At 36.0% G+C, this 16075-nt stretch overlaps 2 protein-coding genes across 2 annotated transcripts; both read right to left on the minus strand.

Moving 5' to 3' along the window:
- Window positions 1-260: 260 nt before the first annotated feature.
- LOC122655014 lies at window positions 261-2663 on the minus strand. The gene is made up of 8 exons (XM_043849266.1): window positions 2422-2663; window positions 2036-2122; window positions 1655-1933; window positions 1376-1537; window positions 1078-1177; window positions 981-1027; window positions 773-919; window positions 261-683 (listed from the first exon to the last, which is right to left on the minus strand). Exons 1-8 carry the CDS (start codon window positions 2581-2583, stop codon window positions 300-302), a joined length of 1368 nt encoding a protein of 455 aa, XP_043705201.1. The 5' UTR covers window positions 2584-2663; the 3' UTR covers window positions 261-299.
- Window positions 2664-12378: 9715 nt separating this feature from the next.
- Window positions 12379-14140, minus strand: LOC122656378 (40S ribosomal protein S30-like). Its single transcript, XM_043850869.1, has 3 exons — window positions 14086-14140; window positions 13836-13973; window positions 12379-12454 (listed from the first exon to the last, which is right to left on the minus strand). Exons 1-3 carry the CDS (start codon window positions 14087-14089, stop codon window positions 12408-12410), a joined length of 189 nt encoding a protein of 62 aa, XP_043706804.1. The 5' UTR covers window positions 14090-14140; the 3' UTR covers window positions 12379-12407.
- Between the last annotated feature and the right edge of the window lie 1935 nt (window positions 14141-16075).

The following is a 16075-nucleotide window of genomic DNA, read 5'->3' on the forward strand; positions in this document are numbered from 1 at the left end:
GTTTTTGATAAGAAAAACCAAAACATATTGTAAAAACCTAAATAAAACATCCATCACCTCCACCATGACAAACACCCTAATCTTATCTGTTTTAGCCTTCCTGACTAGAAATTAAAAAAAAAAATAGTCATCCATTTGTTCCTTCCAAGCAACACTACTAAACTTTTTATACAACCTGTCCACATTAAATAAGATCTGAAACATCCCCCCTCTCAGTATCTATCTGGGAACAATTTCAGCATCAAAGGTGGAAATTTGGGGACTGAAAAACTACGAACGTCTTTATATTTTTCATCATCTCATGGACATCTAGGGTTCCATCCAGGGCCTCCAAAATAGAACTGTGGCTCCATTATGTACCCCTTTTGATAAAATAGTGCAGTATAGCAATCCTCCTCCTCTGTATAAGCATGAACCCATGAAGGGTACTTCAGTGACATTGAGTAGTCTAGGATCCGAATGTGTGTAATGTAGCTTGCAGAGCCAAACAGATCCCAAGCAAAATTTCCACTCCCCATGGCTGTGGCTGTGTGTTTAGGGTGCCCTATCTTAGAACTGTAGACTTCACCACCCCATTCAACATATGTTGCACTATGCTTCAACAATCCGAGTATCTCAGCAGGCCAATATCCTATGTTGATCTCGTCCCCATATTGCAGCCACCAATTTCTTGTGTTTGTATCCTAAATCACATTAAAAGTCGAAGAAAGATGTGTGTGTGTGTGAGAGAGAGAGAGAGAAAGAGAGAGCAAAAGGAAACACCATTCCTTACCATGTAGATGTAAATAGCTATATCGTATTGGGGACCAAATTCTGCTGATACAGGATCAATGCTGGCACCAAGTGCTATCTCATGGCTTGTTTGTACAAACCCAGAGCAGACGAGGTCAAAACAACCAGTTTCCTTTGATGCATCAACCTTAAACAGAAAGCAAATCAACATGAAGCAAATAAATTAGTTTTAGGAGCTTGACTTAAACCTCGTGAACTATCATATAAAATCTTGCAGGTTGTGAAGCCATCCATGCTTCAATCCATCATTCAAAGAGTTTCAGTGATGGTAGCTAAAAGGAGGACTTTTTTTTCTCCATTTTTTCATTTCATTATGTTTAAGGAGGCTTACACTCCAATAAGAAAATAATCGTGTTCGCCTGTCTCCATATAAACTTGGATTCACCTGAAAACATTCAAAAGAGTTTGCAGATTGATAATTAATATGGTATAAGGTAAGCAGGCAAAATGAGAGACAAGACAAGTTGATAAGAGTATCTCTACTGAAAAAGTAGTACTTTTTCACCAACTTTGGTCATAACAAGATCTTCTCTATATATTTTCAATCTAACTGAAACAAATTTATTGAGCAATGTATACATACCACCCAGCCAGACTCTACACTTTCAAAACAACAAGAAGGGCCATTTTTAAGCCATATTTGGGCTGTACTGTACTCATCATCAGATTCAACTTTTGGATTCCAAACATTAATGTCTCCTTTAGCCCCTATATAGTTGTAACCTTGAGTAATAAGTAGTGCATCCTGATCCACAATCAACGACACAGGTAACACAAAATATTAGATACAAAAAAATTGATTTCAGAGGAGAACTCTTAAACCATCAATGTTCATGTCTTTAATCATAGGAGTGTGACGTACTGAGCGATTGACGTGTGGATAATAAGAGGTTCTTGTCTTGATATGCTTTATCTCTTGGTTCTCTGTTTTGTTAGAAGCATGGACAACATATGGACTTTTTCTGCCGTACTTCTGGAGAGAATTAGCCCCTAGTAGGTGGTCACGTTTCTGAATCCTTCGGATGGGGACTGTTCCAACAGGGCAACTTCCACTTCTCTGCCACAACTGGGATATAATAGTCATAGAAGAGTCTTCCTTCTTCATTGTTGTATCTATAATTGGATCATAACTAGGTTTCATCTGCATTGTAAACAATATAGTTAATTTTCACCATTTCATAATGACAGAAATGCATTTTTAGTTTAGATTTGAATTCTTGGCTCTCAATGCCATTATATAGACCTGGATAATGTGATTCTGCAGGGAAGGATGGTCAAAAGCAGGTTGCTTATGCATCTCAATGCAGTCTATTATATCTCCATCTTCACTCTGCAATAAGCATGAGAGTTACACCATTAAAAAGGGAAAAGTTTTAAGATGTGTGGCTTGATTTGAGTGCAATATGGAAGCTAAGTTTATGCATTTTATCTCTCAATATATCACACACTGAGGAAAAATTTGACTGTACCCTTGTGAAAGTTGGTGATATATTGATTCATAGCCTACCATTTTAATGTGCTATACCATGATAAAATGGAGAGTTTTTCAGTTATGAACATTATAAAATACTAAAATAACATTAAAACTAATACTTTGGTAAGAGAATGGGAAAAAAAAAAAACCTGTACCTGAATGCTTTTGATTGGAGGTCTATTGGGAAACTCTACCTTCTTATCATCTTCTGAATTTTTTTTTGTTGGTTTGATATTTCCATTAACTCTATCAATGAAAACAATAAAAACTAATGCCAAGAAAACCATGTTTCCTTTCAGCCCTAACCTGCCAACCATTTTTCCCATTGTACAAAAATTTAATGCTCTGCCTGCAATAGAGAACAAACAAAAGCATATGTACATTAAAATCAACACAGATCACATGTAGAACTGTTGAGCAAAACAAGGAAAATAGGAAGACTGACATAAAAATAAAATAAATGAACATCGGAAGACTATGACAACTAGGAAAAACAACAGGAACCCTCCCCCCTCCCCCCCAACAAAAAAAACAGAAGAAAAAAAACCCTAGAGAAAACAACATATGAGTTTTGATGTCTTTTATCATAGCTTCGAGTCCTTTAATATGAAAGACTTATTTTAAATGCAATTACAAGGAGCTATGCACAGAATGTAGAAATGAAGGTTCCCACCATAACCAGAAAAATATGAGAAGTTTTAAAGTGATATGATTGAAAATTTTCCTTTGTGTCAAGATATTTGGAATGTACTCTCTGAGTGTTATCATATAAAAAAAAATATGTTTTGAATTTTAATGATTTTTATTTTTCAATTTATGTTAATTTAATAGTGTATTCATACATTAGAAAGCTATGAAAAAAATGATTTTTTTTTGGGAGATCTAGTCAAATTTGGTTTTCAAACTTCAAACCTTGTGATGAATAAGTTTATTTTGGGAACCAATATTCTACCAAAAATATGTAAACATTATAAAAATATGGAGGAAATAGTAAGCTAAAAACAGCACCTATAGCAGTAAGATAGGACTTACATGGTTTACTCATAAATCCATGAGAAAGTCACAAGTAGAGATTCAATATGGAAAGTATAAAAATGGAGTTTGATTAATCCTTACCTCTTCAGGACTAGTGAGAACCACCAAATCTACTTGCTCTACCTAACTCAAGCAAAAGAAAAAATACTAATGCAATGACAAACTGCCCAATTTCTCATGCTCCTTACCTTTATTCTTATTGCCATAAATTCACAAGAATAATGTGATGTGATGCCCAAAAAACCAGGTTCTTTTGGGCTTTCAGCTAAAAAGAAAGGATTAAGTTTTCCTTCACCAAAACTTCACCTGTGGAGAAGGAAGAATTATTTCATCACTGGAGATGTGACCCTGTGATTGGACTCTGGTATTTTCATTAATTCCAGTCTCTGCTGTACAGTGTAAAAAATACCCTTCTCCATGCTAGTCAAAAGGGCAGACCTCCATGGTGAGGAGAATCTCTCTTTACCATGGATTAAAAAAGAAATGTTACATCCATTTGGATGTGAAAACACTTGTGTACAATATAGGATAAGGAATCCACAACAACCATCCTTAAGCTGTATTTTGGGGTAGGAACTTAAACAGCCCAAATACCTCCTACGCTAAGAATGATGCGTGTTGTATTGACTAAGTTTGCATTCACCCATGGTGAAGAGAGAATCTCTTCATTAATGGTGACGTGACACTCTTATTGGACTTTGGGTTTATCATTAACTTTACCTCTTATTATTCATGGTCCTAAATATCCTTCTCTAGTCTAATCAAAGGGTTAGATGGGATGGATGAAGAGATTCTCTCTTCATTATGGGTGGAGATATTCTAGGTCCTTAAATTGTATGGGGACAAGGATATTACATGCCCATTATAGGAAATTCTTCTAACATGCTCTCCAATGATGCCACGTAGCAGTTAGGTTAGTAATCAAACAATATGTTGTACATGTTATCACCTATTTATGCATGAAATTCTATATTAATTTGATATCTCCACTTGTCGTTAGGGCACTATGAAAGTCGTTTGGAATAGTTAGACTAGTTGAGCTACAAAACCATCAAAAAAAGCAGAGGGGAAAGTCCATTATGGCCAAGATGAGCCCCAAATTTGAAATGTAATATGTCTAGAAGATTTTCTATCAAATGGTTGAAATACCTTATTATCTTTCCAATTAGGCTCCGTTTGTTTCGATGTAAAATTTTACCTGAAAAATTTTACTTGAAAATTTTCACTTCAAAAAATTTTAGATGTAAAATTTTAAATGTTGAATAGTGTTCCAAGGTTTTTTTTTTAATGGAAACAAACATTATAAGTTTTTTTTTCAACATGTAGAATTTTACATTTACTTAGTTAAATTTGTCGCATAAAATTTTACCTACGCCGAAACAAACGGAGCAATAGGTAAAATAACAGTTGTAAGGGAAAAAAACTCCGCATGTAGGCAAGGGCCACACTCCCCCACAGGAAATACCCCCCAATATTAATTACAAAAGAAGATACTTTTTCCCTCATAAAAAATTGTATCTTTTATGCGTAAAAGTGTTCTATTGGTTAAAATCTTGTACATGATCTATTGCTTGGAGTCACATGCGGAGTAATACAGCCATCCTAGTGGATATATACGATTTTTTTGGGGAGGGGGGTGTAAAAGGTGTAAAAGGATTAATAGGATATTAGCAACATGTCAAATTTGGTCCAAGTCATTGACATGGTTCATCAAATTTTTATTTTTTTGGGTAGAACATGACTCATCATTTTATAGCTCGAAAAAAGAAAGAAAGAAAGAAAGACGTGCAGACCTTTACTCAGAATAAAACCAACATATTGATATATGCACATACTAGTACTTAATCTTATAATTATGCTTGGAAAACTAGATTTTGGGATTTTTTTTTTTTGTTTTGATGAAAGATAGCTCATATATATTGTTGAAACAAGAAGGGCCGTACAATTTTGTGTTCGTAATATCAAACCACCTAAAGGATAAGTTAGAAAAGTTTTTTGTAAGTTCTGCAAGATCCAAAAAGTAAGGTAAACCGTTCCACGGTATCAAAGTAAAGGCCTGAGTAGACAAAAGGTAAAAAAGAGTCTTATTGTAGCACCATATCTCCCTTAGATTGATATGATCTGCAACCGCTGTCTTCCATCCATGTAGAATGCCACAAAGCTCTGCCACCAGTTCATCCTTAGAAGCTGTTTGATCGAAACTGAGATATTTCAATTTTCAATATGATATCGTTTTCCTTAAATTAGTGAAACTAGAATATGAATGTACAGAGAGAAATATCTTGGTTAAGTTAATAAATCTATTAACTATGTGGTCAGCCACTCTTTTTAGTTTATTGCAGCCTTGATACTTAAAAAAGGAAACATTCTTGACCGTTGATCAGAATCCACAGCCTGAGATTGATGAGATAAAGAGGAGGATGCTGTGTCTTCTATCATCTTGATGAGATAACAAGAAGACGCCGTGTCTTGTATGCTGTCTTTGATTTCATGAGGGCTTGGTTGCAAATTTGAGGCTCATCTTGGCCAAAATGGACTTCCTCTATGCTTTTTTTTAATCGTCTCGTAAGTCAACCAGTCCAACTATTCCAAACAACTTTCGTAGGGCCCTAATGACAAGTGGAGATATCAAATTAATATAGAATTTCATGCATAATTTCTATTAGTTTCGGTTTGAGGTAAAGAAATAGAACCGAAATAATTTTCAAACCAAAATAATGTACAAATCAAAACCAAAATGAAATATAATAATTTTCTTTACCTCAAACCGAAATTGAACTGAACTAGTTCAAAATTTTTTTCCCCCAGTTTCTATTAGTTTTTCTGTATTCAGGTTCATTCGGTTCGTATATGATTTCAGTAATTTAATTTAATTTCATATTTTTGAAATTCACTTCTTTGGTAATGTCTCGTACAAGCCTTGAAGAAGCAATGCATGAAAGAAGAAATGAGCTATAGTGCATAATTGTAGAAGAGAAGTGATGAGAATCGATTGTTGAACACGGAAACGGGAGGGATTTAAGGTTTATTATGAGTTAGATTTGGTTTCGATTAATAGAATCTACACTTCAATCCAAAACTGAACCAAATTTGAAGCTTTTAGCCCTTAAACCTATATGCTGCCCCTCTTTAAAGCTATTGTGAAAATGTCTTTAACGTTGAGAGAGGTATTATATATATAGAGTTAGTTGTTACATGCATGGATCAAAAATTCGATCGGAATCTGTCAAAATCATCGAGTTGTCTCGGTTTCAATAGGTTTCGATATGTTGGAGTATTAAAAATCCCCTAATTCGACCGGGTTTTACTGATTTCAACCAGGCTTCAGTCATAACCATCTACCAATATGGATGGATCGGGCACGGTAAAGACATTGACCTAGCTTCTAAAATCAGAGGCTCCAATTAGAACTTCGATGATGTCGCTTTTGTTCTGACATCTCGTATGCAACTGGAGACGAGGTGCGCGTTGCGGTGACGAGAGCCAGAATAGTAGAAATGATGACGAAGATGAAGATAGACTTGTTTTCCATCGCGAATCCTAAAAGAGAAACGAAGCAAGAGAAAGAGAGAAAGAGAAGAACTGAAAATATCTGTTCTTGGTTGGTTTCTTTCCCGCTCAAAAGAAGAATTGGAAGACGAAAAGTTGCAGAGGATTGAGTAAATCACTTACTACCCCACTCCTATTTGTTTTTATAGTTGATCACGATATTTTCATAAAATTTTACCAAAAAGAAGAAGAAAGATATTTTCATAATCTAAAGGCTGTGATTTAAATAGATTATAAACAGAGGAGGCACTTTTAATTCCTATGCCGTGCGGGTATTACAATATTTGTCATTAGGCTTAATGGTTTATGAGGTGGGCTTTGGTGTGTTGAGCCCACAAGACATGACAGCCCAAGTTGTAAAAACAACATATTAGGTTATCTGCTGATGTTATAAAAAAATAAATAAATAAATTTGCACAGTGTTATATCAGCGTGTACATTAGTAAACTTGGATCAATAACCACAAATATTATTTTTCAGTGATTTTTTGATGAAATTAATTCATGAATTGTGTTTAAAATGTCAAAAATAGGTAACCTACAAAAATCAGACTAAAAAAACCTTTTTTGGGGGTTATGGTTCCCCCATCAATGGGAAAAATTCCTTGGTTTCGATCGAAACCCACCAAAACTCGATTTTGATCGGATCGAAACCTAGTTGAAACCCGAGTTTTTTTTCCCTCGATTACAAGAAGATATACATGACAAGTCAACACGGTGTTGATTGGATTTCAAAAGAATTTAAAAATAAAAAAGAATCCAACAGATGCTACGCCATCTCTCTCTCTCCTGCCCTTATTGACGAATCATAACCCACCATCTTGATTGGTGGGTTCTTCGTACCGCTAGCTCAAAGACTTCTGCCTTTAATGTTTGGGTTTTATCCAATTGCCCCGTCAAATTGCCTATTTGTACATATGCACCCTTGAAACTTTACTCTTTTCAATTGTACCTCTATTTTTCAAACTTTATAACACTTTAGTCCAGTCCGTTAGTTGGGGATGTTAGACTTTAGTATCAGAGAATCTAATGACCAAAATGCCCTTATGATAAAAACTCACCAAAATTAAAGAGTAAAGTGACCAAATTGCTCTCATCTTCTCCAAATCGTTTAGAGTTTGGAATCATCACCCTCCACTGTCACATGGATAACCACTCTTTTTACTTTTGGGGAAGATATTCTACCTAGGAGCGTGGCCCCCGTGCAATGGGAACACGCACAGATACATAAACAGGGGTAGGATTTCCATCTTTCATGGGGCACGACGGTCATATCGCCCCATCCTGTGTTTGGGTGCAAGAGATATGCTCCCGGACAGATTCACTTTTCCCTTTTCTTTTACATATATTCTTAAGTGAATTTTCTTTCTATGTGAAATGGACCATCATGTATCAAGATATTTTTTTCTTATAAATCTAGGGGTCCATCAACCAATCAATTTTTATTATTTTGATATGTAATGAAATAAAATCAAGTCAAACATAACAAATGAAACAAAAACTACATATGCTTCAAGTCAACTATACAAATATATAGTATGTTTACCAATATATATATACAGGAATAGTGTCTTTATCATTCCACAATAATCAAGTCAAATTTGAGAAGAGAAATAATTCAAATCTCCAATTAATAAAATAATTTATAGTCCTAAAATTGAAATATAATCTATTTGTATTGTATGAAACAATCTTAATAAGACTAAAAGAATAGTTTGGTTTTTATAATTTAAGAAAATATGTTATCTTAAAAGTCTATGATAAATATACGCTTACCAGATAAATTCAATGATTTCCTCCAATGTCTTAGTCTTATCATTTGAAGTTTCATCATCATCGTTCTTTCTCATATTCTAACAACATTCATCTAGTTTCAGAGAGGAAAGAAGAAAAACAATATAAGGTGATTACTTTGGACTATGAGTTGTTACAACCATATATCATGCCAATAATGCATGGCGGTTTGTATAACTATTGCTCATAACAAATGCATGTTTTTGAATAATAATTTAACGACACTCAACATACATCTTATCAATGTAATGTTTTATGTTTTATATTACTAAAAAATGACATTAAGACACTCATTATAAGTATCTATTCTAATTTTCTGATGATATTATTATTTACCATTTAGAATAAAGGTGTTCTAGATAACTGTAACAAGGAATGCCTCGATGGTCCCATCCATTCACACTTAATGCATATTGCATTATAGTGAAAATGTGTTTCCTCCCATTTTTAATTCTTTGCATCTATTTACGGGTGTCGAAGACTTGAAGTAGCCCAAACCAAGGCTTACTAGATTGGGTTCGGATTGGGGTACTGTGAAACCGATTGAAAATTGGACCACACCGAAATCAAATCGAACATAAAATCTTCGAAAACGTCACCTTCCATTGTTCATCATCTAGAAGAACCATGCCTTCTTTGGCACCAGAACTTGAAATTTGTCAATTTGAGATAACACTTTGAGTTCACCATTCACCATAAAACTCAAGAAATTTTCAACAAGTTTCCTATTTTCTATATCTTCAGGTTCATAGTTCTTCTCTAGCTCTTTCCATAAATTATATACATTCCCATAGGATGATGTATATTATATAAAGAAAAAGACATTATATAAATCAACGGATAGAGCATTCAATATCTGATTCTTGCATTGATAATCTACTTGAATCCATGCCTTTCTCTTAGCCTTGAGAGTAGGGTCATCAGTCTCATCAGGATTGAGTTCAGATAACTAAAATGAAACTCCCAGTTGGGCTAATGTAGTAGTACCATCTGCTTCCACCTCTTAAAGTTGTGGCCATTGAACAGATCGATCTTATCAAAATCAAAGACAATTCGAAGGATGTCCATAGCCGGGGCAAGAGAGACAAGAGTCTTGTTAGAATCAGTAGGAGTAGTTGTTGCCATAGTATTATAATCTCATGATTACAACCTTAAGTGCTGTAATAACTATATGTCGAACAGTAATTTAATGAGAATATAAAACAATACTTATCTTAAGAAGAGATATTTTCCTTTAGAAGCCGAGGACCTTCAACTCACCTCATCTGAAAGTGTTCGCTGGCCGGCACAAATGGTTCCCAGTCGTGCCCTTCTATGAATCCTTTACATTTAGGCATGAGATCCAAAAGTTTTTGCTCAAGCTTCTAATGCAGACAATGAGAAAGACCCTCCATTGAGGGAATTGTATAAGAAAAAGAATCCTCATTATAAAATCCCGACTAACAGAATCAAAGGCCTTTTTAGCTTGAATCGTAATGGAAGGCGGCCTAGTATTAGTGTTGCGCCTCCGCTGTTGACCATTAGCAACAAACTTATAAAACAAGTTACCCAAAGAAATAGGCCTAAAGTCCCCGACCTTGGAAGCACCACCATAATGCTTGGATATTAGGCAGATAAAAGACTGATTACCGATTACCAATTGATGAGGATTGAAGAAGAAGCTCCTAATAATAGCGGAAATCAAATCATATCAAATAATATCCCAGGATGCTTTATAAAAATCCCATACTAAATTCATCAGTGCCAGGGACATTCTGCACGTTTTGGGAGTTGATAGCAATCAGGATGTCATCATCAAAAGGGATGAAGGCTAAGGCATTTCTAAGCTCCAAATGAACCTATGGAAATTGAATGTGAGATGGAATTGCAAAAACCGAGCCAAGGGAAGGAGGCAAGAATTAATTATGAAAATGAGCCAAAACTTAGTGCTTGACGAAAACAAGACCTTCGAGAAATGGAGCCATCTGAAGAGATGAGCCTAGGAGATCGAGTCGAATTTGTATACAAGTTTTCAAATTACATTTTCTCGGTCGAGATCTTGGATAACTTGAGATCTTGGGTCGACCCAGATCTTGACCCATGTACTTCTTTAAAAGTCATGTAACTCGGTAGAACTCGATATTTCTCGATCGAGTTCTGTCCAAAAGCTATTTTCTTCTCCATTTGAAGGTTGTGACTCATTTTACCTCTGGATTTCAAATTGCAACCTGTCGGAGAGTTGATTCAGCTGCACATTTGAGGGATTCAGCTACACATCTTCAAGATTCATCTCACCCTCATCATGACTATGATTATGGCCAGGAGAGCACCGGTTTCGAATATAGTGACTATGGTCAATTTGGGCAGCCAATACTTGAATTCGACAATCAAAGCACTCAGGTTTTGGGTCCATATTCTTACTCCCAAACCAGTCACACTCATACATGCCTCAATATGACAGTAGTAGTGGATCTCATGTCTCATGGCAACAACTATACCTTAGGATAAGGGACTTGACATATGCTGATGACAACTCTTATATACTTGCTGTGGCGCACTATATGTAATAGTGTAGCAACACTATGTCATGGGAAGACTATGTGTCACTACTAGGGACTGAATACTTGATTTAAACTCAGTTTATGTGATGATAGTTGTAACTTGTAACAGTCCGATGGTGCTCTACACATTGTGTCGCACTGTAGAGAATCCAAATCCTAACATTGTTAAATAGTTTGATGTATCACTTTAACATTTCTAATGCTTATTTAAGTTGTTTAGCTATTAATTGAATGTTTTGATTACTTTTGATTACTAAATTATGTGTAGAGTAGGGTATTTTAGTACGTCGTCGCCTACCAACTTAAAGTCCGAAGTAAAACTCCTATTTGGACTTTGTTTTTGCAAAATCTAATAATGTTAGTGTGTTTAAATGACCTAAAATAGACTAAATACCAAGTTTCAGACCCAAACTAAGTCCAAAACCCACCGAGTTGAAAAAAAAATGAACCAACTCGACCGTTCTCTGTTTTTTCCAGGGTCGAGTTGGGGTTGAGTTCCGAGTTTTAGTACCTTGCACATTCCAAGCTGTGGATAGAATAGATCAACATATGCTTCCATTGTTCAAAGAATTAGAATGAGTCTATAACTAAACCCCAATATTAACCAATTTAACTTGTTTTTCAGGATTCAAGCCATTTCCAGCCAGATCAAAATCAGTAGAGGACCATGTTTTTCATCTGTGTGCACAGTACCATGTGCTCTTCATTACTATAATCCAAAGCATCCGCTTGTTGTACATAGATCCCATTCTTCCTCTCTCCCTCTCTCACCCCTTCCCCATTAACTCCCATTTTAAACGACCAATAATCATGCATCCATTATCAAAACACAGAATTATAAACACAAAAGAAAAAACACAAGGAAAAGGAACAATGCTAGGATAAAACAAGGAGAAGTCCTTCAGTCAACGTCAACATATCACTCAAGGATAAATTCATGCTTGGTTAGAAGATCACAGGGCAGGGTCATTCCTGAATAAAAAAGAATTGAGTTGCCAGGCATCTATGCATTAGGCAGTATTAAGAAATGCTCTTTTTGAACCCTACATAAAATATAAAGAACAAGCCCACAAAGTTTTCCAACAGAAGACCACAAACTAATGAAAATTTCAGTATCCAAAAACAAGATATATGCTTGAATGTTTCAGTCCATACAAATTTTAAAAAGAAAGTAGGGAGAAACAAAAAATTCTTCTACTTCAAAGAAATCCTCATATCACGCGTTTACTTCTCTGATGAGTTAGGTCCTCTCTTCTTTCCAAAACCAACAACTGCAAACAGAGAAACCATACAGTAACTCGGAATCCGGTAAGATACTGGCAAAAATAAAGAGAATTTTCAACCACAACCAACAACACCCCCCCCCAAAGAATTTTTAACAATAGTGGTGCTCAGAGCAGCCTCTTTATGTTTCCAGCCATAGGGGTAGAGGATTAAAGAATCAACAAGAAAACAAGTCATATATCGTAGGAAAAGGGGCAATGGATCAGGATGTGGCCAGCCGTTTAAATCTCCTGAAAGCACAAGACACATCTCTGCCAGCAAGGAAGAGCCCCCCTTGGTTTGAACATAATAAATTGTTAGAATTTTACCCTTGGTTGCCATCCACTAGAAGGACATTTTTCCTGTCACCTTGGCCTTCCATGTTGTATGACAAGGGAAGTATGCACTGCCTTCAGGGAGGAGATAATCCAACAGAGGCTTGACTAAAAACTGACCTAAAGATGAAAAAGGTACGTGTTCTTTGATCGAGCTGGTTGTGATCTATTCAAATTTATGTCAGCTTCATTAACAAAGCACCACTATTTTTCCACATATCACTCATTTGTTTAAATTTATTGACATCTTGAATCATCACCACCTCTAAAAACAACAATGTTCTGTGTCAATAGACTTTAGTATCTGTTATGTGTGTCTCGAATTCTTGTACCTGTTTCGAAAAATGACCCACTCCGGCATTTTTTATGGCAACCCGAATAGAACTGTTTCTAAGATCTGTGATAGTAGCAGAGGGCTTGGGCCAATAGGTTCGACCCGATCCGATGGAGGAGTATTTATATTCTTTACCCGTTTAATTGTAATGTGTAGTAAGACTTTGGGGTTTTTGATTTAGGGTCTCTGGGAGAGAGCAGCAATACTGTTTTTTTTTTTTTTGGTGTTCTTGAGAGATCTCCATTGTAACTTTCTCCGATTTACATAGTGAAACATCTTCAGCTTCACCCGTGGAGGTAGCACACCATATTGGTGTGTGAACCACATTAAATCTCCGTGTCATTCATCTCTGTTTTCGTTTTTGTTCATGTTTTCATTGGTGTTTGTTCTAACAGTATCTACTAAACTCAAGCTCTCTCCTTCTCTCTCTTCTTTTCTTTTTTGGTGGATAAAATCCTACACACAACATTGATGCTAAGTGTTATAAGGTTTTCATGGCTTCATCCATTCAAAAGTTCAACCACAACAGCAGTATATATTCGACAATATCAGATTGTCAGTTCATGATAACTGAGTTTACTTCAACTCAATAGAGAACAAGTTCTGTTTGTTAGATGGAAAAAAGCATTTCAATTAAAGAACACCTAGTCGTGAATTCAACAGAAAGATAAAAAGTCCTTTCCATCAATCGCTCAGAAAGAAGAAAAGAAAGGGGCATACCAGTAGTGACGAAACGCCTGTTGTACTGCATGCGCTTGTGAGCCCTTCCTTTGGGCTTCTTCTTCTTGTCCTGCTTTGCCACCTTCGACGTTTGACCCCTCACCTTACCGGTACGAGCTAGAGATCCATGTACCTTACCTGCAATCAAATACAAATGATCAAATCTATTCAGCGCAATGAAACCAAATCTACGCTTAAGAGGAAGAGAAACCCTAGATTGGAGATCAGTAAAGGATCGAGCTTGTCTTACCCATTATCGATTACACTCTTTGCAATTGCAACTGCAACCACTGCAATTTGTGAAGAACATCGTTAGTAAAAAATGTAAGGGTATTTATGTAATATCCCTTCATATGTTCTAATATAATCCTATTTGTGTTTATGCCCAGTCTGTGAGGGGCAATCTAGTAATTAGCCCATCTGACCTAAACCCTAGTTTCTCTATATATACTAGTTGGAGGCAGCAGTCTGGGTATTCCAAACTAGATACTCAGGGTGTAATGCTTTAAGCAACCTTGTGCTTAAACCCTAAACCCTAACAATCTTAAAGCATTAAAATTTCGTTTCTCTACGATCAAGATCGGCTTTGGATTTTTGGATTTTTGGATTCACGTTCGGCTTCGAAATTCACAAATCTGGTTTTGGAGATCGATTTTGCAATTCTAGTTTTATTGGCGTTTATCATTCACGGCAAGGTTTTCTCGGTGATCGGCTTTGGTGTTTCTTCACTTGTCACGATTCTGCAGTTTTCTTTTATATTGAGAGATCGGCGTAGGTTTTTCTGTGGAGATCGAGTTCTGCTTCGGATGTGGCAATTGCAGATTTTAATCAAGTTTTTCTTGATTATTTTAACACAAAAGAAATAATCACGATCGAAACCCAAGAGGTTGCAGGTATTGCTACTGGCCGAAACCTTTTTGTTCGGAATCTTTAACCAAAGCTTCTTTGAGTACTTTGATTTTTGAAAAAAAAAGAAAAAAAGAAAGTTGTTAGAGAATTTTCTATTAAACAATTGTTTGATTGTTTAATTTGAGAAGAAGACAAAAGCAAGTTGAAAAAGCTTTTATCAAGCGATGGTTAGTTGAAAAGCTTTTGTACGTTAGCTTTTAATTTGACAGAAAGTTTTGAAAAAAAAAAAAAAAAAAAAAAACAAATGAGAAAGGGGGTTTTGTAGAATACGGATTTTGCAGAGTCTGTTGGCAGAATTTTTTTTTTCTCTCTTGGATTCGGCCATTACCCACGTGCAGCCAACACCCACATCAGCGCCGACACCACTGCAACTCCGCAATCTTTTCCTCCGTCATCTAAATCCAGGGTTTTCCATCTCAGGTGTGACTGTTTCTTGAGCATTTATTTTTTTTATTTGAACTTTTGCTTGGGCATATAAGCAAATCACATAAATATGGAGAAACACGCTGTTCCAATTGAGATGATCAAATTGAAAAGCTTTAGTGGCTCTGAGTTCAGTTCCTAGAAAAGGAGGACTCAGTTTTGACTGAAGTACCTCAATATTTTCTACATTGTAGTAAATAAATTTTCTGATTGTATGGACCTAACTGAAGCCCAATGGATAAGTGATGAAGACTTTTGCAAAGACTACCTATTGAACTGCCTGTCAGATAGGCTGGCAGAGACCTATAGTAAATATGAGATTGCAAAAGAGATTTGGAAAAACCTAGAAGCCCAATTAAAAAAGGAGGAGGACCTATCAAAAACTCACTTGGTTGACAAGTTTATGGACTTCAAGTTTCAAGAAGATAAGGAGATACTTTCACAAGTAACAGACTTTGAGAACTTGAGAACAAAATTGAACCAAGAAAACATCCCTGTTGTTGATGCATTCTTAGTGGGTGCAATTATCTTTAAGTTACCCTCTACCTGGCATTCCTTGAAAACTGAGATGCACAAAAAGAAAACACAAGTGGGGCTGGATGATCTCAAACGATTCATTAGAATCGAAGATGAGAATAGAGCCAGGAGTAACTTGGAGATGGTGAAACAACAACAGGCATCTGCCAATTTGGTTTCACAATCCAAGAAATATCCTAGGCAGTCCAAGCCACCTAAGAAAGAACCCCAACAGTTGGAGGCAAAAAAGACTAATTTTAAAAAGAGGGGCAAGTGCTGCAACTGTGAAAAGTGGGGTCACTATACATCTGAGTATAGGGGTCCTAAGAAAGGGAACACTGACACACCACAGAAGGAAGTTCACATGCTGGTGGACAAGACTGAGCCTACTA

Source organism: Telopea speciosissima, chromosome 3, assembly GCF_018873765.1.
Source record: "Telopea speciosissima isolate NSW1024214 ecotype Mountain lineage chromosome 3, Tspe_v1, whole genome shotgun sequence".
Taxonomy (NCBI): Eukaryota; Viridiplantae; Streptophyta; class Magnoliopsida; order Proteales; family Proteaceae; genus Telopea; species Telopea speciosissima.

Bases quoted from the DNA above. Each gene is read 5' to 3' on its own strand.
- LOC122655014 (XM_043849266.1), bottom strand. From the start codon at position 2,583: ATGGTTGGCAGGTTAGGGCTGAAAGGAAACATGGTTTTCTTGGCATTA. The intron at 1,538-1,654 runs GTACGTCACACT...ATTGTGGATCAG, and splicing joins ATCCACACGTCAATCGCTCA to GATGCACTACTTATTACTCA. The intron at 920-980 runs GTTTAAGTCAAG...TTTCTGTTTAAG, and splicing joins TTTATATGATAGTTCACGAG to GTTGATGCATCAAAGGAAAC.
- LOC122656378 (XM_043850869.1), bottom strand. The intron at 12,455-13,835 runs GTATGCCCCTTT...CTCTGTTTGCAG, and splicing joins CAGGCGTTTCGTCACTACTG to TTGTTGGTTTTGGAAAGAAG.